At 46.4% G+C, this 27,744-nt stretch overlaps 1 protein-coding gene across 1 annotated transcript in view; it reads right to left on the bottom strand.

The window, feature by feature from the left end:
* Window positions 1–7,936: 7,936 nt before the first annotated feature.
* Window positions 7,937–27,744, bottom strand: part of LOC142570702 (2-Hydroxyacid oxidase 1-like) — a 147,675-nt gene continuing 127,867 nt past the window's right edge. The window contains exons 9-11 of the mRNA XM_075679050.1: window positions 22,484–22,645; window positions 21,223–21,292; window positions 7,937–8,338 (exon numbers count right to left, since the gene is read on the bottom strand). Coding sequence (XP_075535165.1) covers window positions 8,244–8,338; window positions 21,223–21,292; window positions 22,484–22,645 — 327 coding nt within the window. The 3' untranslated portion in view covers window positions 7,937–8,243. The remainder of the gene's footprint in view (window positions 8,339–21,222; window positions 21,293–22,483; window positions 22,646–27,744) is intronic.

Here is a 27,744-nt window from a genome sequence, read left to right as displayed (position 1 = left end):
GTCGTCCGCATAAAGTAAACGTGGAAGCGGTTGCTCTACTACTGTACCCACCTGTTTGTAGAAGAGATTAAGCCCGATGTTACTCCCCTCTAACGTCTTTTCCATCTTCACTGTGTACATCATGAAGAGCAGTGTGGATAACGGGCACCCCTGCCTCAGTCCCTTGTTGATATCAACTTTCTCCTCGCTTCTCATTCCTTCCCATTCAACGCAAACGGTATATTATAGGGAAAACTCACTTAAAAGCTCTAGACAATCATCGCCTAAGCCTTCCGCTTCCAGAATGTCCCACAAAATGTTGCGCTCTACGTTGTCATATGCTCCTGTAATGTCTACTACAGCGACATTTAACGGTCTGCTTTCTAGTTTTGATATTTCAGTACATTGAGTAAGAACAAATGAGTTATCATCCGAACGCCTACCTATTCTGAAACCACTCTCATGTTCTCCAAAAATGACCATTATTCTCTGCCCACGCTTGCTGCTTTAATTTTATAGCCTGCATTTGCTAATCTGTATATTACCGATGTAATCATCAACGAGTGAATTCTATATTTCTCCCCCTTGCCTTTATAAATTAAGTTCATTCTACTTTGTCGCCATCTGTCTGGCTTTTGTCTATCTTTTAAAGTTTTTTCCACTGCTTTTACCAGAGCTTCCTTACTTTTTGGTCCTAGTTCATTAATCAGCCTAACGCGAACCACGTCTAGCCCTGTAGCTGTGCGCTTAGGAATTTTACAGCGAAGCTGTATACCTCTACCGTCCTATGAAGTTTTTGTGTCGTTGTAAGCAAAAACCTCCCCATGCGTGGGCTGATTCCGGAAATAGTGCAATAGCGGCCCGACCCGCGGCGGATATGAAGCAGGCGTTAAGCATTCCTCATACGTGGGCCGATCCCGATGATGGTGCAATGCCAGGCCGACCGGCGGAAGAGGTGAAGCAGGCGTTAAGCACTCCCAATACGTGGGCTTATCTCGAAGATAGTGCAATGCCGTGCCGACCCGTGGGGGAGGTGAAGCAGGCACTATGCACACCCCATACGTGGGCCGACCCCGAAGTTAGTACAACGCCGGGCCGACACATAGCGGAGGTGAAGCAGGCATTACGCAAACCTCTTACGTGAGCCGACCCCGAAGTTAGCGCGATGCCGGGCCGACCCGCAGTGGAGGTGCCGTTCGCCATTAAGCGGCCCACATACACAGCTTCGCTGGTCATCCTTCACAGAGTGGAAGGGCACTGAGATATTTTTCTTTGGCTGTCTTCCATCCTCTCCAACCACTCTGTTTTGCTGGTTGCCATTTCATGTTTACATTCACTCTCGATTAAGGCAGAGCCAATAATTGTTTTTCTTTAATAATGGCTGTTTTCATTTAAAAAAAGGACCCCTTAGTGGTAGGTTGGGATGCCTTGAGGCCGCACCTGTCCGCAAAGTTATCACGGGCTCCAGCAGCTGCGTCTGTGAAGCGGTCGAGTCCTTCTCACGTCACTGATGTATGTCGGAATGGATGGCATCTAGTTTAGAACCGTTCTGTAGCAAAAAGAAAAAAAACAGAACATAATATATTTGAAGGCCCGAGCATAAAGTATAATAAGTTGGACGGCAGGGAGATTAATCAGATCATTTAGTGCCCTGTAAGTAGGCTCAGGGGCACTCACAGTGCCTACGAAAAGCTTTGAGTACTGGCCTTGCAAACATGGTGTATTACTGGATTATCATTCTCTGTAGATCTGTGTGCCATTATGCTCCATGCAAGCAGCATGTAGAAGAGGACCTCTAGGAATGACGCGAACGTCTTTGGGCTGTTTAGGTTTAGCGTATTATTTTCCTGAATCAAAAATATACCCCTGGAAGTCGTGTTGGGTGCCTGCTATATAAGCTGCTCAATACAAGGTTGAAGCACGTTCACTGTCCTCCATTTTGGTGTGTCTCTATGAAGCCGCTCCTGGAAGGCCCAACGGTCGTGGTGGGCATGCGTGCATGTGCGCGGTAAGTTTTGTCCCGATGTGGTCAGAGACAGCATTTTTTGAGATGGGTCGTTAGTTGGGGAGGATAGTGGAACATCCGACGCTTAAACACTGCCCCCTCACGTAACGGCAGCATCCTTGGCGGCTGCAATTGGCGCCGGTTGGGCGGGGACGCACGCGAGGAGTCTAAACAGCAGACTTGCCAATGATGGCTCGCACCAAGACTCGGTAGCGCTGGAATAATTGCTCTGAAGGTAGACCACTCCAGCCTCCAAAGGTAAGATAATGTTGAGGTACTACAACGCTCGCAAGCTGCCGGTTGATGCCCTCCAAAGCGCCTACTATGAACAAACCGCCTACTTGCTCACTTTAGAGCATTTGGCCAAATCTCAGCACGATGCGCAACTCGCCAGTGCCTGGACGCACGTTTGAAGCAGCTGGAGTTTCATAAGCGGCTGCTCGTATACCAACGCCTGTACCACTGCAAATGAGCGCCGCAACCACAGCATCACGAGTGCGAAACTTCTCTGAGCTTTCGTGAATATTCTAAATCATCAATTTTTACGCATATACCCTCATCAATGTTCTGTTCTTGACGCATCATAGTCGCAACAACGCCTGCATCCTTAAAATTTGAATTTACTTTTTTTGTTCGCTTTCTTCTATTCTGGGAAATATTTACACGAAGAACTGTCATTCCTGCATGGTAATGTTGAGGTGGTCGCCATTGGCTAAGCAGTTAAGGTGCGACGTGCAGAAGTTTCTTCTCTTTCATTTTCCTACCTACCACGAATAAAGAAAAGCATATTTTTATACAAGTCTGAAGTGATTACTATGCAATATCATTTGAATAACACGCTTGTACACGTTTTTATGTCTAAATAGATGGTCTTTAGGTCAAATCTGGAGCTCCATAGATGATAAAGTGACCATGTGAGCGAATAAGAATACTGTGCCAGAGCACAATTGATATCGTCCAAATTTAGCAACTTCTACACATTTTGCGAATACGTCTTCAAATACTCATACCTCCTGTGAAGGTGTCAGCTAAATAAAGTACTTCCAATTTAATTTTTTTTTTACCAATTGCGATCCACTTTTCCTAGATGGAGTATTATGTACGAGGCTTATATTACATTGCGAGGAACCACGTTTGGCATGTTGTGATGCTACATTTATATTTTACCAATTAATGCCTTCAGCGAACTGCACGCGTGAGGTTACAACCTCTTGATATATACAGTGAATTCTCACTTGAGTGAACTTCAAGGGACCGAAAGAAATAGTTCACTTCACTGAAATTCACTAAGCTGAATATTCACTAGACCAACATAAGACATGGCATACAGAGTCAGAAGTTGGAAGTGCAATTCATGGAGCAAAAGACATGGCATCCATAGTGTTAGAAATGTGTGAAATGGAATTTGTACATATCAACAAGTACAAGGTTCATAACAGTTATAATGCTGCCTTTCTCACTTAGAAAAAAAATCTGCAATCTTCTTTTGCACTTGTACTTTTAAAGCACAGGAAGTAAGAAAACTGTCCAAAGAGTCAATGTTTTTGTACGCTTCTTCTGGCACAGCTTGCTGTTGAGACACAAATTCTCTGCTTTCAAATGTACCATACAACCTCAGCTAGAGTTATAGGGCTTGAAACTGGCTTGGCAGTTGCCTCTTCTTCGTCACTTCGTCTTCTTCGCCTCTTCTTCATCTCTTCTTCGTCTTCCTCGCCTCTTAAGGGGCGCTGTAGCACCAGCGGCGTTACATTGCCGCTGGAGCGGCTGTTTGATGAGGACGGGGATCGGTTCTGATCGTAAAAATAAGCCTTGGTCCTCTGAGCGAGTTCCTTAAACTGAAATATTGACTGTTCCGAAATTCGTTTAAGTGAAACATTTTTGCATAGAATCTGTAAGAAAACTGCCGGGGATTTTTAATAAGTTCGTTATTCTGAAATATTCGATAAACCGACGTTCGTACAACTGAGAGTTTACTGTAAATATATATATATATATATATATATATATATATATATATATATATATATATACATCATCACTATCATCAGCCTGGTTACGCCCACTGCAGGGCTAAGGCCTCTCCCATACTTCTCTAACAACCCCGGTCAAGTACTAATTGTGGCCATGTCGTCCCTGCACACTTCTTAATCTCATCCGCCCACCTAACTTTCTGCCGCTCCTTGCTACGCTTCCCTTCCCTTGGAATCCAGTCTGTAACCATTAATGACCATCGGTTATCTTCTCTCCGCATTGCACGTCCAGCCTATGCCCCACTTCTTTTTCTTGATTTCAACTAAGAAGTCATTAACTCGCGTTTGTTCCCTCACCCAATCTGCTCTTTTCTTATCCCTTAATGTTACACCCATCATTATTCTTTCCACAGCTCGTTGCGTCGTCCTCAATTTGAGTAGAGCCCTTTTCGTAATCCTCCAGGTTTCTGCCCCTTAGGTGAGTACTGGTAAGACACAGCTATTATACACTTTTCTCTTCAGGGATAATGGCAGCCTGCTGTTCATGATCTGAGAATGCCTGCCAAACGCACAACAGCCCATTCTAATTCTTCTGATTATTTCAGTCTCATGATTCGGATCTGCGGTGACTACCCGCCCTAAGTAGATGTATTCCCTCACCACTTCCAGCGCCTCGCTACCTATTGTAAATTGCTGTTCTCTTCCGAGACTGTTAAACATTACTTTAGTTTCCTGCAGATTAATATTTTAGACCCACTCTTCTGCTTTGCCTCTCCAGGTCAGTGAGCATGCATTGCAGTTGGTCCCCTGAGGTACTAAGCAAGGGAATATTGACACGTGTACTTGTTTGTCTTTATCGGGCGACACGTTTCATCGCCTAACAAATTTTATCGTACAGCGCAGAACGCGCCTGCATGTATCAGACGTTTCTGGAATGTTATCGATGCTTCCATCCGCTGTCTTTGACCGAACCTTGTGTAATCTGATCGCATGTGTGCGCGATGCGAATGATGTAGAACTTTGTGGAAGGCACGGGGGTCCCTGTGATTACTCTGGAACATTCGACGACTGATGTGTAAAAGCCGATGCGCTTGACGCCCCGATCAGTTCTTCGACGAACGCCGACCGTGTTCGCCGCTATCGTTGTGCTGTAATTGTAGCCTTTTTTGTTGGCACAAGTTCACCCAATAAAAGTTACTTTTGTCTTTCACGGTATTGCTACTGTGTTCTTCAACGTCACCACCACATGACAATATAATCAGCGACTCGCAAGTTACTAAGGCATTCTCCGTTCACTTTTATCCCCAATTCTTCCCAATCCAGGTGTCCGAATACCTCCTGTCAACGCGCTGTGAATAGCATTGGAGAGATCGTATCTCCCTGCCTGACGCCGTCCTTTATTCGGATTTTGTTGCTTTCTTTAAAGAGGGCTACAATTGCTGTGAAGCCGCTATGCATATCTTTCACTATTTTTACATACTGCTCGTCTACTGCCTGGTTCCGTAATGCCTCCATGACTGCTGAGGTTCCGACTGAATCAAACGCTTTCTCGTAATCAAAGAAAGCTATTTATAAGGGTTGGTTATATTCCGCACATTTCTCTATCACCTGATTGATAGTGTGAACATGATCTATTGTCGAGTAGCCTTTACGGAATCCTGCCTGGTCCTTTCGTTGACAGAAGTCTAAAGTGTTCCTGATTCTATTTGCGATTACCTTATTAAATACTTTGTAGGCAACGGACAGTAAGCTGATCGGTCTATAATTTTTCAAGTCTCTGGCGTCCCCTTTCTTATGGATTAGGATTATGTTAGCGTTCTTCCAAGATTCCGGTACGCTCGAGGTCATGAGGCATTGTGTACATAGGGTGGCCAGTCTTTCTAGAACAATGTTCCCACCATCCTTCAACAAATCTGCTGTTACATGATCCTCCCCAGCTGCCTTCCCCCTTTGCATAGCTCACAAGGCTTTCTTTACTTCTTCTGGCGCTACTTGTGGGATTTCAAGTTCCTCTAGACTATTCTCTCTTCCATTATCGTCGTGGGTGCCACTGCTACTGTATAAATCTCTATAGAGCTTCTCCGGCACTTGAACTATCTCATCCATATTAGTAATGATATTGCCGGCTTTGTCTCTTAACATATACATCTGATTCTTGCCCATTCCTAGTTTCTTCTTCACTGCTTTTAGGCTTCCTCCGTTTCTGAGAGCATGTTCAATTCTATCCATATGATACTTCCTTATGTCAGCTCTCTTACGCTTGTTGATTAACTTCGAAAGTTCTGCCAGTTCTATTCTAGCTGTAGGGTTAGAGGCTTTCATACATTGGCGTTTCTTGATCCGATCTTTCGTCTCCTGCGATAGCTTACTGGTACCCTGTCTAAAAGAGTTACGACCGACTTCTATTGCGTATTCCTTAATGATGCCGACAAGATTGTCGTTCATTGCTTCGACACTAAGGTCCTCTTCCTAAGTTAAAGCCGAATACCTGTTCTGTAGCTTGATCTGGAATTCCTCTATGTTCCCTCTTACCGCTAACTCATTGATCGGCTTCTTGTGTACCAGTTTCTTCCGTTCCCTCCTCATGTCTAGGATAATTCGAATTCTTACCATCCTGTGGTCACTGCAGCGCATCTTACCGAGGACGTCCGCATATTATATTATATATGCCAGGGTTAGCGCAGAGTTAGCGCCTCTTCCTTTTCTAGTCTCGTCATTCGGGGTCCTCGACGTCCACTTTCGTCTATACCGCTGGCGTAATAAGGTATTCATTGTCCGCATATTATTCTGTTCTGCAAAGTCTACTAATAACTCTCCCATGCTATTCCTAGTGCCTATGCCAGAATCCCCCACTGACTTGTCTCCAGCCTGCTTCTTGCCTACGATGGCATTGAAGTCGCCCATCAGTATGGTGTATTTTGTTTTGACTTTACCCATCGCCGATTCCGCATCTTCATAGTAGCTTTCTACTTCCCGGTCATCATGACTTGATGTAGGGGCGTAGACCTGTACGACCTTCAATTTGTACCTCTTATTAAGTTTCACAAGACCTGCCACCCTCTCGTTAATGCTATAGAATTTCTGTATGTTACCAGCTATATTCTTATTAATCAGGAATCCGACTCCTAGTTCTCGTCTCTCCGCTAAGCCCCGGTAGCACAGCACGTGTTCGCTTTTTTTTAGCACTGTATATGTTTGTTTCGTCTTTCTAGCTTCAGTGAGCCCTATTATATCCCATTTACTGCCCTCTAATTCCTCCAATAGCACTGCTAGACACGCCTCACTAGATAACGTTCTAGCGTTAAATGTGAGGTTCACATTCCAATGGCGGCCTGTCCGGAACCAGGGATTCTTAGCACCCTCTGCTGCGTCGCACGCCTGACCACCGCCGTGGTCAGTTGCTTCACAGCTGCTGGGGACTGAGGGCCGGGGTTTGATTGTTGCATTCATATAGGAGGTTGTGGCCAAGTACTGCACCAGGGTGACCAATCCTGCTCTTGTGAGGAAGTGCCTTACCGGTTCTGGTCATCGGGATCAGGCCGCACTCCAGGCCTGTTTATGCAATTTTATCAACACGCGGATTTCTTTCGTTTTATTTTTTTTAATCCGGTGGAAAATTGCGGGACACCGGGATTCGAGCCACGGTCCTCTTACGTGGTAAGCGGACGTTCTACGCCTACGCCACCGCTACACCTATATATATATATATATATATATATATATATATATATATATATATATATATATATATATTAGGTGGTGCATCATCGAGGCAAGACAACCGGTCAGATTCAAGGAACTGGTTCGACGTCCGCAAAGAAATAAAAACCATCCACACTTCGCAAGAACTTGATCAAAGAAAAGAGCAAAGGCCTGACACTTTGGGGCCGTGACATACGAGACGACAGCGATCAACGCCAAAGGCTGGAGAACGTTTTGTCTCTAGAAAAGCAAATCGACAAACTTCATAAATTTTTCTACTTATCCTGTATTTATTCCCCACGACAGCAGCAGGTTGTAACCGCAGCCATCTCCGTCACCCGATGAACTTCTTCGCTCCGCATATAATGTAGTCGTCATCAGCAACAGTACTGGCCTTTGCAGCCTCCGAGACACATGCGCAGGCGCCGCCCCTCATGTTATGGGAGGTGTGCAGTATGCTGCATGAATTATTAGGCGCCAATGATACGCAATAGCGCATTGGATACACTGTGTCGAGGTACCACGTGTACACTGACACAACGAAACTATTGTAAGCTCCAATTGCGGCCTTCAAAGAATCTTTTTTTCTACGCCTCTTGTACGCTTTGCTCCTCCAGACTTTCTCTGCTGAAGTCTTGACGCCTCAAAAAGGACGAATCAATGTCGTCCACTGAAGGGCAGCCTGGAAAAAACAACAATTTAAGAATCCGGTTAAACGTGAATGCTGAGAAACGTTAAATCGAATGAGAATACTCAAGAAATAAGGAAAACAAGAATGCACGCGTACTCGCCAAACCATGTCATACGCTGAAGCGGAATGGTTTCAGGTCGTGGACCTGAAACCCATGATAATGAACCTATTAGGAAAGGAAAGGCTGCTTGCTAATATTTTAGGGAATTAGAAAGGAGTTTCGAGTGAAGGGCAACGCAGTGGCATCGGTACATAGCCCATATCTGGAGGACGGGCGCTAGTGAACGACATTTCGTTTGGCTTCTCTTCATCAGTGTAGGTCTTTGGCATTTCTCTTTACGTATTTTACTGCGACGGCACCTTCGTTGTCCTTTCATCGATCAATGGTTCATTTTCCATGAACCTGATGAACATCTCGACTTCGAAAGGTTGCTGTTTAGTCCTCGGTGTGAGCTTTGAGTTGCTACTTAAATTTGCCTGACACTTTATTATGGGCTTCGACAAGCGAAAATGCCAATGCTTAGTTTTTGACATTGTAGGAATCACCTTTATGTTTAACGTGTCGTACGCGCGGAAAACCGGAACTGGTGCATGTCACGTTGTAACTTACACCAAAACAGTTGGTGCACATTCAACGCACATATTGGAATCTATGTGTAGCGAAGGTATCCTGAAGAGGTTAGTTATATGGTATGCAAGTAAATGCGATGAATTTTTATGTGGAAGCAGCTAAATCATCACGTCTAAGCCACTGTAGGTTTATTCTATCTTTAACCTCTCTATTCCATTTTGGTCGAGGAAAAAGGAGTAATGAGAAGTGTACGCTTACAGAGAGCAGTACGACACATAAGCAAATGGATTTAAGAATTCTATATACCCATTTTGTCACAATCACTATGTACTGGCTATTTATACTATCACTGCGTAAATGGGCCAAAAACAGGAAGTCTAAACATAAGAAATTGATGGCAGTCAAAGAAACGACTGAGTGGCGTGCTCTATTACACAACGAGTGTCACTATATGTGCTTCACTGTTACCCGCCGTGGTAGCGCAGTGGCTTTGAAAGTGCACTGCAAGGCCCGAGGGCGCGGGATCAAATCGCCGGCCACGGTGGCTGCATTTTCATGGTGGCGAACCGCAATAACGCCCGTGTACCGCGCCCTTACTGCACGTTAAGATCTTCAGGTTGTCAATATCTGGAGTAGCCCACTACGACATATTTCATAATTACATCTTGGTTTTGATACGTAAAACACCAGAATTGATGTACCCGCCGTGGTTGCTCAGTGGCTATGGTGTTGGGCTGCTGAGCACGAGGTCGCGGGATCGAATCCCGGCCACGGCGGCCGCATTTCGATGGGGGCGAAATGCGAAAACACCCGTGTGCTTAGATTTAGGTGCACGTTAAAGAACCCCAGGTGGTCAAAATTTCCGGAGTCCTCCACTACGGCGTGCCTCATAATCAGAAAGTGGTTTTGGCACATAAAACCCCCAAATATTATTACCAGAATTGATGCATTCTTGCTTCATTGTTTTATAGCGCAGAACTCAGGGGTGCTCACTGGCACTCCACTGTCAGTCAAAAGTCGAGACAGATAAGCCGGAACCCCTCTTCAATAAAGTTAAATTCAGCAGAACCCGCCTCACGAGGAACACCGACGCTAATGATTAGCATTGAAGGAATGCAGAGACACACCGGATTGTCGCTGCCTAACGTGTCATGTGAAAGGCCTGTATGAAGTCGTGGGCTCATCTGTCGCGCGTTGGGTGGATGGATGGATGGATGGATGGATGGATGGATGGATGGATGTTATGAGCGTCCCCTTTGGACCGGTATTTCCGAGTGCACGGTGGCGTGGATTCTTGCGTTCGTACACTGACACTGGTTGCTTCGTTGTTGCTAAAACTAGTTTATTGCACTTCGATGTCTCGCGTTATTTAACTTGGGGCGAAGTGGCGTGTTTGCAAGCGGACATGTAAGCCCGAAAGGTACGTTTTGGTCGTGAGCCATGCATCTGCATCCTAACGGGAACCTGCGACTTAGGACAGCAGTACCGGTGAGTCGTTTATTATCGCTGCCTGAATCCTTATGTAATATTTCTCTCTTTATCTTACAGGCGGAGCGAAGTTAACGAACTAGATTCTGCATTACACGTGGGCACTGAGGACCTCCGTTGCTGTTTCCGAAATAAAATTTTAGTTGCCAGGCCATCATTACGCACATTCACGAAAGAGAAAGCAATATCGCAACGCGCGTCACATTTTTTATCTCGTTGTAGCCGTAGCCCATGGGTGGCTGAGTAGCCTTATCAACATATCTTTTTTTCGAGACCGCCTTCTAGTTCTTCCGTCCACAGAACCGAATAACCCTCTTTGATAAACTGAAGCTAAACTACTGACTTTAATGTATTAAACAGTTTCACGCATGATAATTCGCCCATATTTTGTACCTGTTAGTTGCAAATGTTCTTGTTGTTCAGTTTGGTTTACCTGAGGACATTTATTTTTGTAGTAGGGAAGCGGTACATGACGTTCGTGCAGAAAAAGAATGCATCATTTCTAATAGCTTCATGTCTTTCATGCATTTGCTTGTGAAACCAGCAATGTGATCTCTTCTAGTGTATAAATGAGCGCGCATGTGTTCTCATTTGTAATCTTAATAATACTTAAGCTATTGACCTGCATTGTAGTTAGGCAGACACAAATTTTATGGAGATTAGCAATACTTATTTACAATGCTGCCTAGCACCCTAGAATAAACAGTGTACATTTGCATGTTTTCTGTAGTCACAAACCATTAACATGTATATGTCACACCTGTTCGCATTTCATATTGCAAAATTGTGCTTAGTTAATTTCTGATGCAGCCAAAATTTCTGTTCCAGACATGCAGTAATGAGAACGCCACCAGTATAAAGCTACACACTCCACTCACCAAATAGAAGCTGCTGCCTGCTACAACAAGGTCACCGGTGGACTTTGGCTGCTACTACAAGGTAAACAACACCTGGTTTAGAAATAAATATACTTGATATATGCTGCATTGGTTTGCTAGTCTTGAGATACATGTTATTTGTTTGCAGCAGATGATATGAACGTTTGTTCATGTTTACAGTTCAGCATAATTGGTTCGAAAATAAAGGAAAACACTACATGAGTTTGGATAATATCTGCTGTATCTCATGTGTCGCTGTTCTGCCCCAATAGAGTCTGTGCCAAGCACATCTTGGCCAACACAGGCGCCCCCATTTACACCAACAGGTAGGGGCTGCAGCCCATTCGCAAGGCTTTACACCACAAGCAAAGAAGTCGTTCGAGAAGTATTTGGCTTAGATATCAAGTCTACGGACGACTGTGTCAAGAGTGAAAAAAGCCTCTGCCGTCATTCCATCAGCACGGAAGTTGGCCCTGTCATCCCTTTACGTCAACAACAACAGTTCTGTCTTCAGATGTACCTACAACCTCTGAACAAGCACAGACGACGCTGGCCAAAGGAGTTCTGTCAGCTTGCCCTTCCTTAATGATCTTCCCGGCCTTGTAAAATACCATTTGTGCCAAGCATAATTTTTTTTTCAATGAATGCAAGCTTTTTCATTCCACATTCTTAGAGATCATTCCTCTTCCTCATCCAAACATTAAAGGTCAACCGATTCTTTGTTCCTACTTAATATCAGTCACAGTCTAGTAGCATAATATATCTGTAGCTGTATTTTCTAGTGCACCTTGCTATGTGCAATTCCTCTCCTGAAATAGCTGATGCGGCATTGGCGTGTGTCTTGCATTAACCTTTGCACCGTGTGCTATGTAGCATTATACTTTTCTTATTTTTGGCTTTCAGTGCTTGCAAGATAGAGTGGCTTCTTTCTTGAAAGCAAGCTTTCTCATTCCCATATTTATTTCCTAGTCTCGTTCAGGATTGCTATTCTTGCTCGACAGCCTGTGTTTTAGCGCAAGCTACATTGAAGTGATTAATTGCAGAATCTTGTTTCACTGCTGTCCGACTTGGCACTCGTCACCGTGTTACGTTTCTCGCATGTGGCAGCCTGGTCACTTCTATTGGGAAACAGTCTCTCGAGGCGAGCACCTGCTCCTGCAGTCTACACAGCGACATAAGCGTCTGAATTTACACGCACCATGATTGGTGCTCCCCTTTCCTTCTTTTCCTGCTGCTGCCGTGTGCAAATTTCGCTTGTGGCCTTCCTCGACGATGATTTAGCGCCAACAGAGACTATCATACGTGATTACGTGGTCCGAAGTGTTTCAAGTTGATATTCCACATGGGTGGAAAGGCCTGCAAAGGCGGCTGCAAAATGGTGATGTCCACAAAACCGACCACGCCTATATTTAGAGAATGGGGGGCAGCAAGTGTTAGTTACACATTAGCGGTACGCGAAAGAACAAAAAGAAACGTGTAGATTGGAAAGGAGGTAAGCTAAAATGCCGGGTAGTCCATGTCGCTCTGTTGGCTGCTGCAGCAGATGCCTGCGGCACCAGATTGTTTCGCAATGCAAGTTACGGCGACTGTCGATGCGAACAGGTGGGGCACTGTCCAATTTGCTTGTGCTGCTGATTCTCGCTCGTAGCCAGACCGCCATGCGCGATGACGTAATTCAGCTTCCCAGCGCATCTCGAAATGCAAATTTTATTTCTGCTCTTGTACGAGAAGGTGCACGTCTTTTGTTCTGCCAATAAAGTCGCACGTCCTGTTCACTCACTTGTGAGTTGTTTGTATGGGTGTCAGTAGAGGTACCTTGGTCGCCTGGCATTCAGAACACACCAGCTACTCGGAAGCCTAGGCAATGAGGCATACCGCAAAGGTAGCAGGGCGAGCATGGCGCATACTAGCGCACACCACCGGCGGAAAGCCGCCATATTGGATTTTGCTCTTTAAAAAAAACTGCACTTCCGGATGCAACAGCGTCCCCTTTGGAACGGGGTGGTGGGTTGTGCCACCAAGCTATTGCTATTATAGTGCCTGATGTCCTACCTACGTTAAACAATAAAAAACGCGATGAACTCCCACAACCAAATTTTCTCATCCCCTATTGCGAACTCTGCTATTGCGAACTCCGCTTCCTGGTAGAGCAACGCCATCTGGCATCCGCCCTGCTAAGTTCCAAGCGCTGCCACTGCTTATTTTCGTACCTATGCGGAAGGTACAGTTTCCCGTCTCTAAAGTTGGTTCTTTATTCTATGAGGAGGTTTCCTTGCGCGTGTTGTATGCGTTTGTCCCCTTGAAATGCCGGCATCGCAAAGTGTGGTCGAGTTTGTTTACGCTCCGCCGCTGGCTGCCCGCGCGGTAAGGCAGTGGGCATGGACGCCCCATTCGGTGATCACTCTGTCTAACGGGGAAAGGTTTTGACTGGCGTTGTACAAGTCGCGGATCGCTTTTCTCGCCGCGACGATAGATTGCACTTTTTGCAAGCGCTGCTCCAGGAGGGCACGTGTAACCGGCAAACTGAGGCCTCAGGAGAGCACCTGAGGTTATAATAAAGCAGGCGACGCAGAATCTCCAGGGCACCTAAGGGGTAGCGGGTGGATCAAAGCTGGAAGCAGTGCGCCCCGTGGGTTGAGACCGCGGAGGTCGAAGCGTGCCAAGTGGTGTTTCTATAAAATATTGGCTGTCCGCGATAGCGAACGCCCGATCTTATACACCCCTGGCACGCGCAAGCCTCGGCTATCCCCAACCCGTGGACCAGTTCGGGTTCTAGCTTTGGTGTCTCCATTGCCGCTCTGGTGTCCTGGAGGCGCCGCCAACAATGCGAAATCATGACACGTTTCGATTAGTTAAGAACGCAAATGAATGAGTATAGTTACGTGCACCCGGCAGCTTGCGACGCTCAGTTCAGCACCAGCGCGCCCCGCGTCTGCTGCCGGCACGCTTAGGGACAAATGTATACAATACGCGCTAGGAAGCAACTCCTCCGTAGTGCCTAGGTGGAGTCATATATTCAAGGAGGAAAAGACACCACATTTCCCCTCTCGTACCCGCTCTTACTCGATGCACGCAAAGGACCGGCGTCTCCGCAAGTGCCACGCCCCGCTGTACCTACTAGCAATTGTAAGTAAGCCTCCCGGATACTCAATTTCGTACAATCATTCGTTTCGAACGCTGTTACGTCAGCACAGCAGCCCGATGACCTACCGATTAAACCTTGATGACCCAGAGACGCAAGCTTGCGGAAGTACAGTTAGAAAACAAAAACAAACACACATAGACAAAAGAAAGTAGACGAGGTATACTAAGAATGATAATAACAATAAAAATTATCATGTGTATCAGATAAAATTGAGCAAGGTTCGCCTGGCGCAAGAGCCCGGTGCTTTGCCAATTAGGCCACTGGCATGTATTCTTTGTCGCAGCATTTAAGATAACATCGTTAACAACATGCCACACTAAGCTTCAAGCTTAGCGTAGACACTGCCAAAAGAAAGCTCGAAGCCTGTCATTTCATCATCATTCATTATCAGCCTAGTTACGCCCACTGCAGGGCAAAGGCCTCTCCCATACTTCTCCAACTACCCCGGTCATGTACTAATTGTGGCCATGTTGTCCCTGCAAACGTCTTCATGTCATCCGCCCACCTAACTTTCTGCCGCCCCCTGCTACGCATCCCTTCCCTTGGAATCCAGTCCGTAACCCTTAGTGACCATCGGTTATCTTCCCTCCTCATTACATGTCCGGCCCATGCCCATTTCTTTTTCTTGATTCCAACTAAGATGTCGTTTACCCGCGTTTGTTGCCTCACCCAATCTGCTCTTTTCTTATCCCTTAACGTCACACCCATCATTCTTCTTTCCATAGCTCGTTGCGTCGTCCTCAATTTCAGCAGAACCCTTTTCGTAAGCCTCCAGGTTTCTGCCCCATATGTGAGTACTGGTAACACACAGCTGTTATACGCTTTCCTTTTCCGGATCCGTGGTCACTACCTGCCCTAAGTAGATGTATTCCCTTACCACTTCCACTGCTTCGCTACCTATCGTAAACTGCTGTTCTCTTCCGAGACTGTTAAACAATATTTTAGTTTTCTGCAGATTAATTTTCAGACCCACCCTTCTCCTGTGCCTCTCCAGGTCAGTGAGCATGCATTGCAATTGGTCTCCTGAGTAACTAAGCAAGGCAATATCATCAGCGAATCGCAAGTTGCTAAGGTATTCTCCATCAACTTTTATCCCCAATTTTTCCCACTCGAGGCCTCTGAATACCTCCTGTAAACATGCTGTGAATAGCATTGGAGATATCGTATCTCCCTGTCTGACGCCTTTCTTTATAGGTATTTTGTTGCTTTCTTTGTGGAGGACTACGGTGGCTGTGGAGCCGCTATAGATATCTTCCAGTATCTTCACATATGGCTCATCTACACCCTGATTCCGTAATGCCTCCATGACTGCTGAGGTTTCGACCGAATCAAACACTTCCTCGTAATCAATGAAAGCTATATATAAGGGTTGGTTATATTCTGCACATTTCTCTATCACTTGATTGATAGTGTGAATATGGTCTATTGTTGAGTAGCCTTTGCGGAATCCTGCATGGTCCTTTGGTTGACAGAAGTCTAAGGTGTTCCTGATTCTATTTGCGATTACCTTAGTAAATACTTTGTAGGTAACGGACAGTAAGCTGATCGGTCTATAATTTTTCAAGTCTTTGGCGTCCCCTTTTTTATGGATTAGGATTATGTTAGCGTTCTTCCAAGATTCCGGTACGCTCGAGGTTATGAGGCATTGCGTATACAGGGTGGCCAGTTTCTCTAGAACAATCTGACCACCATCCTTCAACAAATCTGCTGTTACCTGATCCTCCCCAGCTGCCTTCCCCCTTTTCATAGCTCCTAAGGCTTTCTTTACTTCTTCTGGCGTTACCTGTGGGATTTCGAATTCCTCTAGGCTATTCTCTCTTCCACTATCGTCGTGGGTGCCACTGGTACTGCATAAATCTCTATAAAACTCCTCAGCCACTTGAACTATCTCATCCATATTAGTAACGATATTGCCGGCTTTGTCTCTTAACGCACACATCTGATTCTTGCCTATTCCTAGTTTCTTCTTCACTGTTTTTAGGCTTCCTCCGTTCCTGAGAGCCTGTTCAATTCTATCCATATTATAGTTCCTGATGTCCGCTGTCTTACGCTTGTTGATTAACTTAGAAAGTTCTGCCAGTTCTATTCTAGCTGTAGGGTTAGAGGCTTTCATACATTGGCGTTTCTTGATCAGATCTTTCGTCTCCTGCGATAGCTTACTGGTTTCCTGTCTAACGGCGTTACCACCGCCTTCTATTGCGCACTCCTTAATGATGCCCATGAGATAGTCGTTCATTGCTTCAACACTAAGGTCCTCTCCCTGAGTTAAAGCCGAATACCTGTTCTGTAGCTTGATCCGGAATTCCTCTAGTTTCCCTCTTACCGCTAAATCATTGATTGGCTTCTTGTGTACCAGTTTCTTCCGTTCCCTCCTCAAGTCTAGGCTAATTCGAGTTCTTACCATCCTATGGTCACTGCAGCGTACCTTGCCGAGCACGTCTACATCTTGTATGATGCCAGGGTTCGCGCAGAGTATGAAGTTGATTTCATTTCTAGTCTCACCATTCGGGCTCCTCCACGTCCACTTTACTAACCCGCTTGCGGAAAAAGGTGTTCATTATCCGCACATTATTCTGTTCTGCAAACTCTACTAATAATTCTCCTCTGCTATTCCTAGAGTCTATGCCATATGCCCCCACTGACTTGTCTCCAGCCTGCTTCTTGCCTACCCTGGCATTGAAGTCGCCCATCAGTATAGTGTATTTTGTTTTGACTTTACCCATCGCCGATTCCACGTCTTCATAAAAGCTTTCGACTTCCTGGTCATCATGACTGCATGTAGGGGCATAGACTTGTACCACCTTCAATTTGTACCTCTTATTAAGTTTCACAACAAGACCTGCCACCCTCTCGTTAATGCTATAGAATTCCTGTATGTTACCAGCTATTTCCTTATTAATCAGGAATCCGACTCCTAGTTCTCGTCTCTCCGCTAAGCCCCGGTAACACAGTACATGCCCGCTTTTTAGCACTGTATATGCTTCTTTTGTCCTCCTAACCTCACTGAGCCCTATTATATCCCATTTCCTACCCTCTAATTCCTCCAATAACACTCCTAGACTCTCCTCACTAGATAGCGTTCTAACGTTAAACGTTGCCAGGTTCAGATTCCAATGGCGGCCTGTCCGGAGCCAGGTATTCTTAGCACCATCTACAGCGTCACAGATCTGACCGCCGCCTTGGTCAGTTGCTTCGCGGCTGCTGGGGACTGAGGGCCGGGGTTTGATTGTTGTATTCATATAGGAGGTTGTGGCCAAGTACTGCACCAGGGTGGCCAATCCTGCTCTGGTGAGAGAGTGCGTTACCGGTTCTGGTCACCGGGATCAGGCCGCACTCCAGGCCTGTTTATGGAATTTTCTCAACGCACGGTTTTTTTTTGTATTTTCCGGTGGACAATTGCGCGGCACCGGGATTTGAATCACGGTCCTCTTGCACTGGAGACGGATACTCTACCGTCCCCGCAGGAGTTAAATTAAAAATTGAATTATGGTGTTTTGCGTGACAAAACCACTTTCTGATTATGCACGCCGTAGTGGAGGACTCCGAAAATTTCGACCACCTGGGGCTCTTTAACGTGCACCTAATTCTAAGTACACGGGTGTTTTCGCATTTCGCCTCCATCGAAATGCGGCCGCCGTGGCCGGGGTCCGATCCCGCGACCTCGTGCTGAGCAGTCTAGCACCATAACCACTGAGCAACCACGGCGGGTCCCGCAGGAGTTGTACGCCTCATTTAACCTACAGTGGTGCCCTATTTGATCAGTCAAGGTGGACCAATCTAAGCTCGGTTATACCGCATGGATGGCACTCGGCTAGAGAACCTGGTATTTATGACCTGCACATGTGAGATTATGTGTGGCCACACATAATTGAGGATATATAATTTTTTTAGGAGGGTTTCCGTACAGCGATAAAATGAATGAAAATACATTAAAAGAAAAAAAAGGGGGGGAAGTAACATAACATGTGATTTGAACTCGTGATCCTTCAATGTTGCCCGGAAAGGTAGCTCAGTTGGTTGGTTCGTCAAGCCAACGGTTACTTTCAAGCGCCATAGCTCCTGCTCCGAGCCTCATACTTATGTGGAAAGGGACTGATGTTGTCCGCGGCAGTCGATTTTTGGTTGGAAGGCATTTTTGGTTTTTGGTTGGAAGGCACAATTTCTTGGAAAAATGGCCGCCAGAGGAGCAGCGTGAACTCGAGCGGCTTTAGAGACTAAGAAAACTGCCTTAAAATATTTAGACTTGAGGGGAAGCTTCGTTAACAAACTATAACACGGGAATCAGCACTCGTATACGACGAGAGAAATTATTGAGACGTGGAAAATTCCCTTGAAATAAATCTGGTTTGCGAGACAAATGCTTGTATGTATTGAATCTCTTAAAAGATGAGGGGGGAAATATGCGCTCACCGAGAGGGCATCGTCAGCACGAGACCACCACCAGGCACCTTACTGAGATGTAGAGAGCTTCGCGGCCGGAACGAAGTCTCCCCTCTCCGCCGGCCAAGAATGGAAAACGCGCTTTCCGATCGCTCAAGGTTGCGCGGACATTGTATAGCTCTAGCGTCTAGGAAAAAGCTTAAACAGGTGCGAGGGCGGCAGGCATAGCGTGGGAAGCTAGCCGCCGGAATAGCTATCTCAAGTACTGCTGCTGGCGAGGGCGAAATACCTTCGTGTAATTATAATAACCCTAATAGGACTTATTTCAAAGAAAAAAAAAGAAAAGGAAAAAAAAGGAAACGGCTCAGAAGGCTATACTACGAGAGCTATGACTGATACTTTTCTATATATATGTATTCATCTCATCTATGGGATCGCATGCGCGCGCTGTTGCTTTGTCTGTGCGTGTAGTAGTTAAGAGAGCCTGTTTAAGGGCGGAGAAGAAGGAAGGAGAGGAAAGCAATATTGCAGCGCCGTGGTTTTAAAGCGCAACCGTGGTAGGAAAACGGAAGGCGATATAAGCATGCGTGTCCATGATACGCACACGACAAACTGCCTTACAATATTTAGACTTGAGGGGAAGCTTCGTTAACAAACTATAACACGGCAATCAGCACTCGAATATAATTATAACCCTAATAATAATTGTAAATATTCATCTCATCTATAGGATCTAAAGCGCGCGCTGTTGCTTTGTCTGTGCGTGTAGTAGTTAAGAGAGCCAGTTTAAGGGCGGAGAAGAGGGAAGGAAAGGAAGGTCTCTGAAGCAAACTTGCAGCGCCGTGGTTTTAAAGCGCAACCGTGGTAGAGAAACGGAAAGGCGATATAAGCATGCGTGGCCATGATACGCACACGACAAACTGCCTTACAATATTTAGACTTGAGGGGAAGCTTCGTTAACAAACTATAACACGTACTTGGTAGTACTTGGGAGTACTTGGGAGGGAGAGCCAAAGCCTGTAGCGCACTTTAAATCCACTCATGTTAATATATTTCATCGCCATAGCCCAGCAGTTCAAACACTTTGTGCAATTTACGCATGCATTATATAAAGGAAACGCGGACTTCATACGTCGAAACCAGCTTGAGATTGCAATATGACTTACCTCTGAATGAAAAAACTAAGGAGAAAAATTATGCCATACAATAAGTGCTTTCATTCTAAAGCTAAAAATCGTATTCCAATTGACGTAAGGTGTAAATATTTTCTCTAGTGTTCCGTGCAGAACATTCCTGAACATGAAGGCTCTAACGCAATAAATGAAAACCTTATCGACCAACTCTGGTTAGCGAGCGATTAGACAATCAATGCGTGTCCCATTGTAAAAAAAACTTGCTCTTACAGGCGGCCGTGTCAGTTTGCAATTTAAATAATGTCTGAACTCCAATTGATTCGAGCATTTCTTTACTCTCTTCGGGACATTTTCTTTTCTTAAACAGCACTGTCCGTAGAATGATACGGACGTTCAGCAAAAGACGCATTCTTCTGCGTCTGGTAAATCTCTGGTCAAAGTTTAACAGCTAACTCTAGAGAGATAAGGGAAAATTAACCAGGTGTTCAGGAAGTCAAAAGACGGAACAGCTCGTGTTGAAAAGCCACTGACAATATCACCAAGGCCATCATTTGAAATAACTTATTTTGGCCAAGCACATCCCGTCACACGCACACTTCGTCGCCCTCCCCTTGCATATTACGCCACCTAGTAGCACCATGCGGAATCCCAAACGAGTCTAGATAGCCAAACCTTTCAGAAAACATTGACTGCTTCAGTCTTTCTATGTGCACGATTTTTCTGGTAGCAATTTGTCAAAAAATTTTCATAATCGATTTGCGCCGCTACAATTGTTCATGTTACAGACTCATAATCTCATATCCAAATATAATATATCTTTACTGCGTCTTTCGCTGTCAGACTGCCTATCGTTGTGAAGATTAAAATTTTCACGTACTTTCTCGCAGCAATTTACACAAGTGAGAATTCCCAACAACTCATGTACCTTTGCACTTGTATGCAATGCTTAATAAGCATGCATTTTCTTTTAAACTTATAAGGGAGCCATATACAACGTCGCAAGGATTTTAGGCTTTTGCTCATTCTTCTGCGTCATTGAGAGGAGCTCTTGTGAAACTCTAGACAGTTTCTCAAATCAACAGGCACATCTTTTTGTTGTTTGAAAGAAAAGCTCTCTTTAATATCACTGGCTTCTCCTGCAATGTTATGGCTTCTTTGTATACTTATTGCGATACCGAAGGTGTCTGGCTAAACTGCGGCGTTCTCTCTCGATATTGGATGACTGCATTAACATGCAGTCAGGATCACATCAAAGAATTTCGTTTGAAATATAGGCTTACCCAAAAGAGCGAGAATTCGATCCAAGTCCTTCCTGAAGTTCTCTAACAAGGTGGCCACACCATCTTCTCCCTATGGGGCATTAAAGACACGCATAAGCCGCAAATAATTGGCTACTCTTTTGCCTCCGAACTTGCTCTTTGTTATGGAGCTGATAGGCAGCTAAAGATCGACAAAAATTTCATTCATTAAGAATATGATGCTGAAGTAATAAAACAACGGGGGGAGAGACATTGCAAAAAAAAACTGTGATTATCAGAAAGGGAGAGAGGTCGGCCCGAATTAGACTGGTTGGCCAAGCTTGCTATATATTATAGGCGGTGACAAGAAAGCAAGAAAGGACATAAATGGGTTGTTGATGATGAGAGGAACATATGCATATATACAATGTGCATTTATGAGCTTTTTTTAAAGCCTAAATTCGTCGTGGAGTGGCCTACGCACCATCTTAGCGCACACGACGAAGGAGAGGTGAACGCTGCTTCTGTGGATTACAGCCGCGGCGTGCATGTGCTTGTACATTGTTTCATGCAGTATAGATATAATGGGAACTTTCCGGTACGTTCGTTGTCCCTATGACTTTTTTTTGTTTTGTTTTCGCTTGGGTGACATGTCCTTTGTTTACTTACTAAATGACCCCTTCATTTCCTAAGAAACTAGTTGCGCACATATAAAGCGCGTGGTCCCACGCGCAAGGGCCCATCCAAGTCACAAGCTTCAAGAAAACTCAGTTGTCGTTTTGTTTTTGCGATCGCCTTTTTGTGGACTACTGCTATTGAAAAACTGAGCAAGGCCGAGCACTGAGAACGCGGGCTATTATTTCTTAAAGATAACCATGTTTCTTTTCCTGGTTAGTAATACTTCAGTAACAATTAGAACTATTCCAGTTATCACCGCAATAATTCTATTTATCCCCCTCTCTCTCCCAATGGAATCTTCTCATCTACCTTGAAAAGATAGCGCGGTTACGGATTCCAGGCTTCAGCACTACGTATGTTTCCGTATGACTGGCTCCTCAACAATACCATTGTAGTTTCTGCTCACCAACGCAGTTATGCTGTATAACGAGAGGTCGCCCGTTTGACTTGCTCCTACAATAGCCACAATTCGGTCACCTGGCTGGCCCAAACATAAAGCTTGTGTACAATGCGTGCCTCTAGCCTGAGGTCGTTTAATAATAAAGGTAGTCCTTTGACGTCATAGGGCACGGTCCTGTACGGATGATACTTTCAACGAACGTATGGAGGGTTCGTTTCCTCTCACCTTTTGCGCGAGTGCCCGAACGACGGGACGCCCGATGAAAGCGGCCTTGGCGCCCAGTGCCAGTGCCTTGGCGACGTCTGCAGCATCGCGCACTCCGCCGTCCACGTACACCTCAATTGGCAGGCCTCGTACGGTAGTAGATATCTCGCCCAGAGCCTCCAACTACACCAATTTGTACAAAGTGCAGATGTATATACGTCGTCTACATACCATGCGTAAAAACTACCATGGGACAAGAAATCAAACCGCATTAAGCAGCGCGCGTTCACCTAGTAGCACAGGTTTAGGTACGCTGCAGCTTGAACTGTGCGTAACGTATGAAGCTCATGGATTTTCAAAAAAAAGACTACTCGCAGTGCCTACTAGATTGCGGAAAAAGAAACAAATGTGTATTTGCGTGAGCGCCACGAACCGCGTTACACTAAGCGGCTGTTTGATCATCATCATCATCATCATCATCATCATCATCATCATCCTAGTTACGCCCACAGCAGGGCAAAGGCCTCTCCCATACTTCTCCAACTACCCCGGTCATGTACTAATTGTGGCCATGTTATCCCTGCAAACTTCCTAATCTCATCCTCCCACCTAACTTTCTGCCGCCCCCTGCTACGCTTCCCTTCCCTTGGAATACAGTCCGTAACCCTTAATGACCATCGGTTATCTTCCCTCCTCATTACATGTCCTGCCGATGCCCATTTCTCTTCCTTGATTTCAACCAAGATGTCATTAACTCGCGTTTATTCCCTCACTCAATCTGCTCTTATCCTTTAACGTTACACCCATCATTCTTCTTTCCATAGCTCGTTCCGTCGTCCTCAATTTGAGTAGAACCGCTGTTTGATATTAGGTGTACAATCATGAGTTCGGCATCACTTTAAATGCCCCTCATCCCTTTTCCCTTTTTCTTTGCGTGAAAAAGCGGTAAGGCATCCGGCAGCCGGAAAGCAGTGGTTGTCATATTGCTACAGGCGTGTGGTATTTCCTTGTTTGAACGAGGCGCGTGGGCGCCATCACTTGAGAAGAGACGAAGAAGAACGAATCGCGCTCGCGCTGTAAACCTAACCGGTCAGCGCTGCAACCACTGTTGTAAATATAACCGTAAATAGTTGCTCGTCTTACTGACTCGTCCTTCGCGTAACCTTGTGGTGGATGTGGTACGTTCCCCGTCCTCGCAACGGCGCTCCGAAGAGGCCAGACCGTCGTCTTCTCAGCCATGGTTTCCGATGGAACCACCCCGTCGCCACCTACACCTGCGGCGCTAACCACAACGTACGTTACGGTTCCTAGTCTCCGTGATCCTGGGACATTCGCCGCCCAAGATGACGTTGACGTCGACGACTGCCTCAGCATGTATGATCGTGCTAGCCAAAGCCACCACTGGCACCCTACCATCATGCTTGCCAATGTAATCTTTTATCTGGACGGGACACCACGTGTCTGGTTTCGTACCCATGAAATCGAGCTCTCCAGCTGGAACATGTTCAAAGAGCTGCTTCGCGACCTATTTGGCAACCCGTCAGGTCGCCATCTGGCTTCGCGAAAAGAGCTTGCCACCCGTGTTCAGTCATTGACCGAAGCGCGTGTCTCCTACATACAGGAAGTGCTCGCGCTTTGCTGAAAGTTTTACCGAGGTTGACAAGGTGGGTCACATCCTAAAAGGCATCGCGGACGACGCCTTCAGTTCGCTCGTCTATAACAACGTTTCTATCGTCGACGCCATCGTCAAAGAATGCCGCTGCTTCGAGGTAGTCAAAAGCCGCCGCATCCTCTCACAGTTTTGTCAGCTCCAAAACACCCCTGCGACGTCCTCTTGCTCCGCTCTTGCCGCCACACGGCCATTTCAAGAGAACGTCACCCGTATCGTTCGCCGTGAGATTGAAGTGGCGAGACAGACCCCCCTTCATCCACGACCGCCTGACGGTACCTTTCACCAAGCGGCTCCCACTATTTCTGTTCTTTAAGCAGTTGTGCGGCAAGAAATTGGAAACCTTGGCATCCCTAACACCTGCTATGTCTCCCGACCTGATTCGGCACCCATTCTCATGCCCACAACCTGTAATGACCTGTATTTCGCTCCCAGACCGCGCAATCCTACTGAATGGCGAACCCCAGACGACAAAACGATCTGCTTCCGCTGTCACGGCGTTGGTCATGTATCCTGCCACTGCCGCACCACCTGGATTCCACCGAACTGTAGCTCATTCCCTGCTCCTCGCGCATAGGCCGACGCTCGCTGTTATTCACTTCGCCGTCTCTACCCTACTTCTGATGCCCCTGACAGCCACTCCTCCGTCCGATCGCCATCGCCTCAACAGCGTCGCTCCCCGTCACCGCAGCCTCGCCACTTTTCCTCGCCAAACCAAGGGACGCAAAACCACGCCCTGCAGCTCTTGGAGGTAGTGCTGCATCACGCTCATCCTGTGCAAATCCTCCGTTGACGCTCCTCACCAACACGAACCTTATTGAAGTAGACATAGATAGGGTTCCGTTGACGGCATTGATACTGGGGCCCAAGTATCAATAATGAGCGTTATGTCGTCGCCTCCAAAAAGTTCTTACGCCTGTCATCACTCGAGCCGTACGCGTCGCCAATGGCGCTACTATTCCGTCAGGGGTATGTGCACTGCTCGCATAGAAATTACTAGCCGCCAAGCTCCAGTCCTGTTCACCGTGCTGACCAGTTGCACTCATGACCTAATCATCCGGCTCGACTTTGTGACGACGCATTCTGCCCTCATCGACTGTTCCATGGCACGCTGTGCCTCGAGCTTCCTCTTCTTTCAGACGTTCGCCCCGAACACCCTCTGCACTACAGCGTTTGTTCGCTTACCTCCAAAAGCCCTTACCTTCGTCGAATTGGCCTCAACGGCAACCGTGCCTGATGGCGACTATGTCGTTGCACCTATTCGTGATGTCCTCCTGGCGCGCGACATCTCAGTGCCACACTCCGCCGTGACCCTTGCCGCTAATCGGATGTTTTTCCCGTTATCAATTTTGGCTTGACAAAGCAAGTGTTACCTGAAGGCATAGCAGTCGCCACGCTCCAGGCAGTGACAGACGACCCCGTCACTGCTTTTGCAGCCGACGCGTCTCCAGATCCACCTGATTATCCGCAGGATGCCTAGAAACCTCGACGGCCCGTTATGTCCCATGGTCAGTCCGGACCTCGCACCTGACCAAGCTGCCGCCCTGTATCGCCTTTTGCTTTCCCACCGCGACATATTTCACACTGACAATCGACCACTTAATCAGGCGTCCCTTGTTAAGCATCGGATAAACACTGGTGATGCTGTTCCCATTCACCGCCGACCCTATCGCGTGTCCAAGACAGAGCGGCAAGTTATTCAGCAGGAAGTAAACAAGATGCTCTCCAGAGGCATTGTTGAGCCCTCGTCGAGTCCTTAGTCGTCGCCTCTCGTGCTCATCAAAAAGAAAGATGGCACGTGGCGTTTCTGCGTTGATTAGCACCACTTAAACCGAATTACTAAAAAAGGACGTTTACCCCTTACCGCGAGACGACGCTCTTGATGGTCTTCACTCTGCCAATTACTTTTCGTCCATCCACTTTCGATCCCGTTATTGGCAGATTTCCGTCGATGAGCAAGATCAAGACCGCTTCCGTCACTCCAGATGGCCTCTACCAATTCAAGGTTATGCTACTCGGTTTATTCAATGCCCCCACCACGTTTGAACGGATGAACGACTCTCTCCTTCAACGTTTCAAATGGTCAACTTGCCTTTGTTACCTTGACGACGTCCTTGTGTATTCTCCTACATTTGAGACGCACCTTGAGAGCGTCGCGGCTATCCCTGACGTATTCTTCAAGGCTGAGATCCAATTAAACTCATCCAAGTCTCACTTCGGGCACCGATAGATTACAGTGCAAGGCCATCTCTTCGATCCTTCCGGAGTACAACCCGACCCGGAGAAGGTTTGAGCAGTAACGGTTTTTCCTGTACCTCATACTGTCAAAGACCTCCCGAGTTTTGTAGGGCTCCCTTCTTATTTGTGACGGTTCGTGAAAGATTTTGCAGCAACCGCTCGACCACTCACTGAACTTCAGAAGACGTGCCTTTTACGTGGGGTTCTTGTCAGGCTGCCGCATTTTCACGCCTTATCCCGATTCTCACCAATCCACCGGCCTTGGCCCACTTTGACTCGCCCGCACTTACAGAGATCCGTACCGATGCCAGTGGTTATGAGATCGGCACTGTCTTCATCATCATCATCAGCCGGCTTACGCCCACTGCAGCGCAAAGGCCTCTCCCATACTTCTCCAACTACCCCGGTCATGTACTAATTGTGGCCATGTTGGCCCTCCAAACTTCTTAATCTCATCCGCCCACCTAACTTTCGGCCGCCCCCTGCTACGCTTCCCTTCCCTTGGAATACAGTCCGTAACCCTTAATGACCATCGGTTATCTTCCCTCCTCATTACATGTCCTGTCCGTGCCCATTTCTTTTTCTTGATTTCAACTAAGATGTCATTAACTCGCGTTTGTTCCCTCACCCAATCTGCTCTTTTCTGATCCCTTAACGTTACATCTATCATTCTTCTTTCCATAGCTCATTGCGTCGTCCTCAATTTAAGTAGAACCCTTTTCGTAAGCCTCCAGGTTGCTGCCCCGTACGTGAGTACTGGTAAGACACAGCTGGTTATACACTTTTCTCTTGAAGGATAATGGCAACGTGCTGTTCATGATCTGAGAATGCCTCCCGAACGCACCTCAGCCCATTCTCGTTCTTCTGATTATTTCAGTCGCCTGATCCGGTTCCGCAGTCACTACCTGTCCTAAGTAGATGTATTCCCTTACCACTTCCAGTGTCTCGCAACCTATCGTACAAGGCTGTTCTCTTGCGAGACTGGCAAACATTACTTTAGTTTTCTGCAGATTAATTTTTAGACCCACCCTTCTGCTTTGCCTCTCCAGGTCAGTGAGCATGCATTGCATGGTCCCCTGAGGTACTAAGCAAGGGAATATCATCAGCGAATCGCAAGTTACTAAGGTATCCTCCATTAAATTTTATCCCCAATTCTTCCCATTGCAGGTCTCTGAATACCTCCTGTAAAGACGCTGTGAATAGCATTGGAGAGATCTTATCTCCCTGCCTGACGCCGTCCTTTATTGGGATTTTGTTGCTTTCTTTATAGAGGACTACGGTTGCTGTGAAGCCACTATACATATCTTTCACTATCTTTACATACGGCTCGTCTACTCCCTGACTCCGCAATGCCTCAATGACTGCTGAGTTTTCG

The sequence above is a fragment of the Dermacentor variabilis genome, chromosome 2 (assembly GCF_050947875.1).
Source record: "Dermacentor variabilis isolate Ectoservices chromosome 2, ASM5094787v1, whole genome shotgun sequence".
In the NCBI taxonomy this organism is placed as follows: domain Eukaryota; kingdom Metazoa; phylum Arthropoda; class Arachnida; order Ixodida; family Ixodidae; genus Dermacentor; species Dermacentor variabilis.
This window is presented reverse-complemented; position numbering and strand designations above follow the sequence as displayed.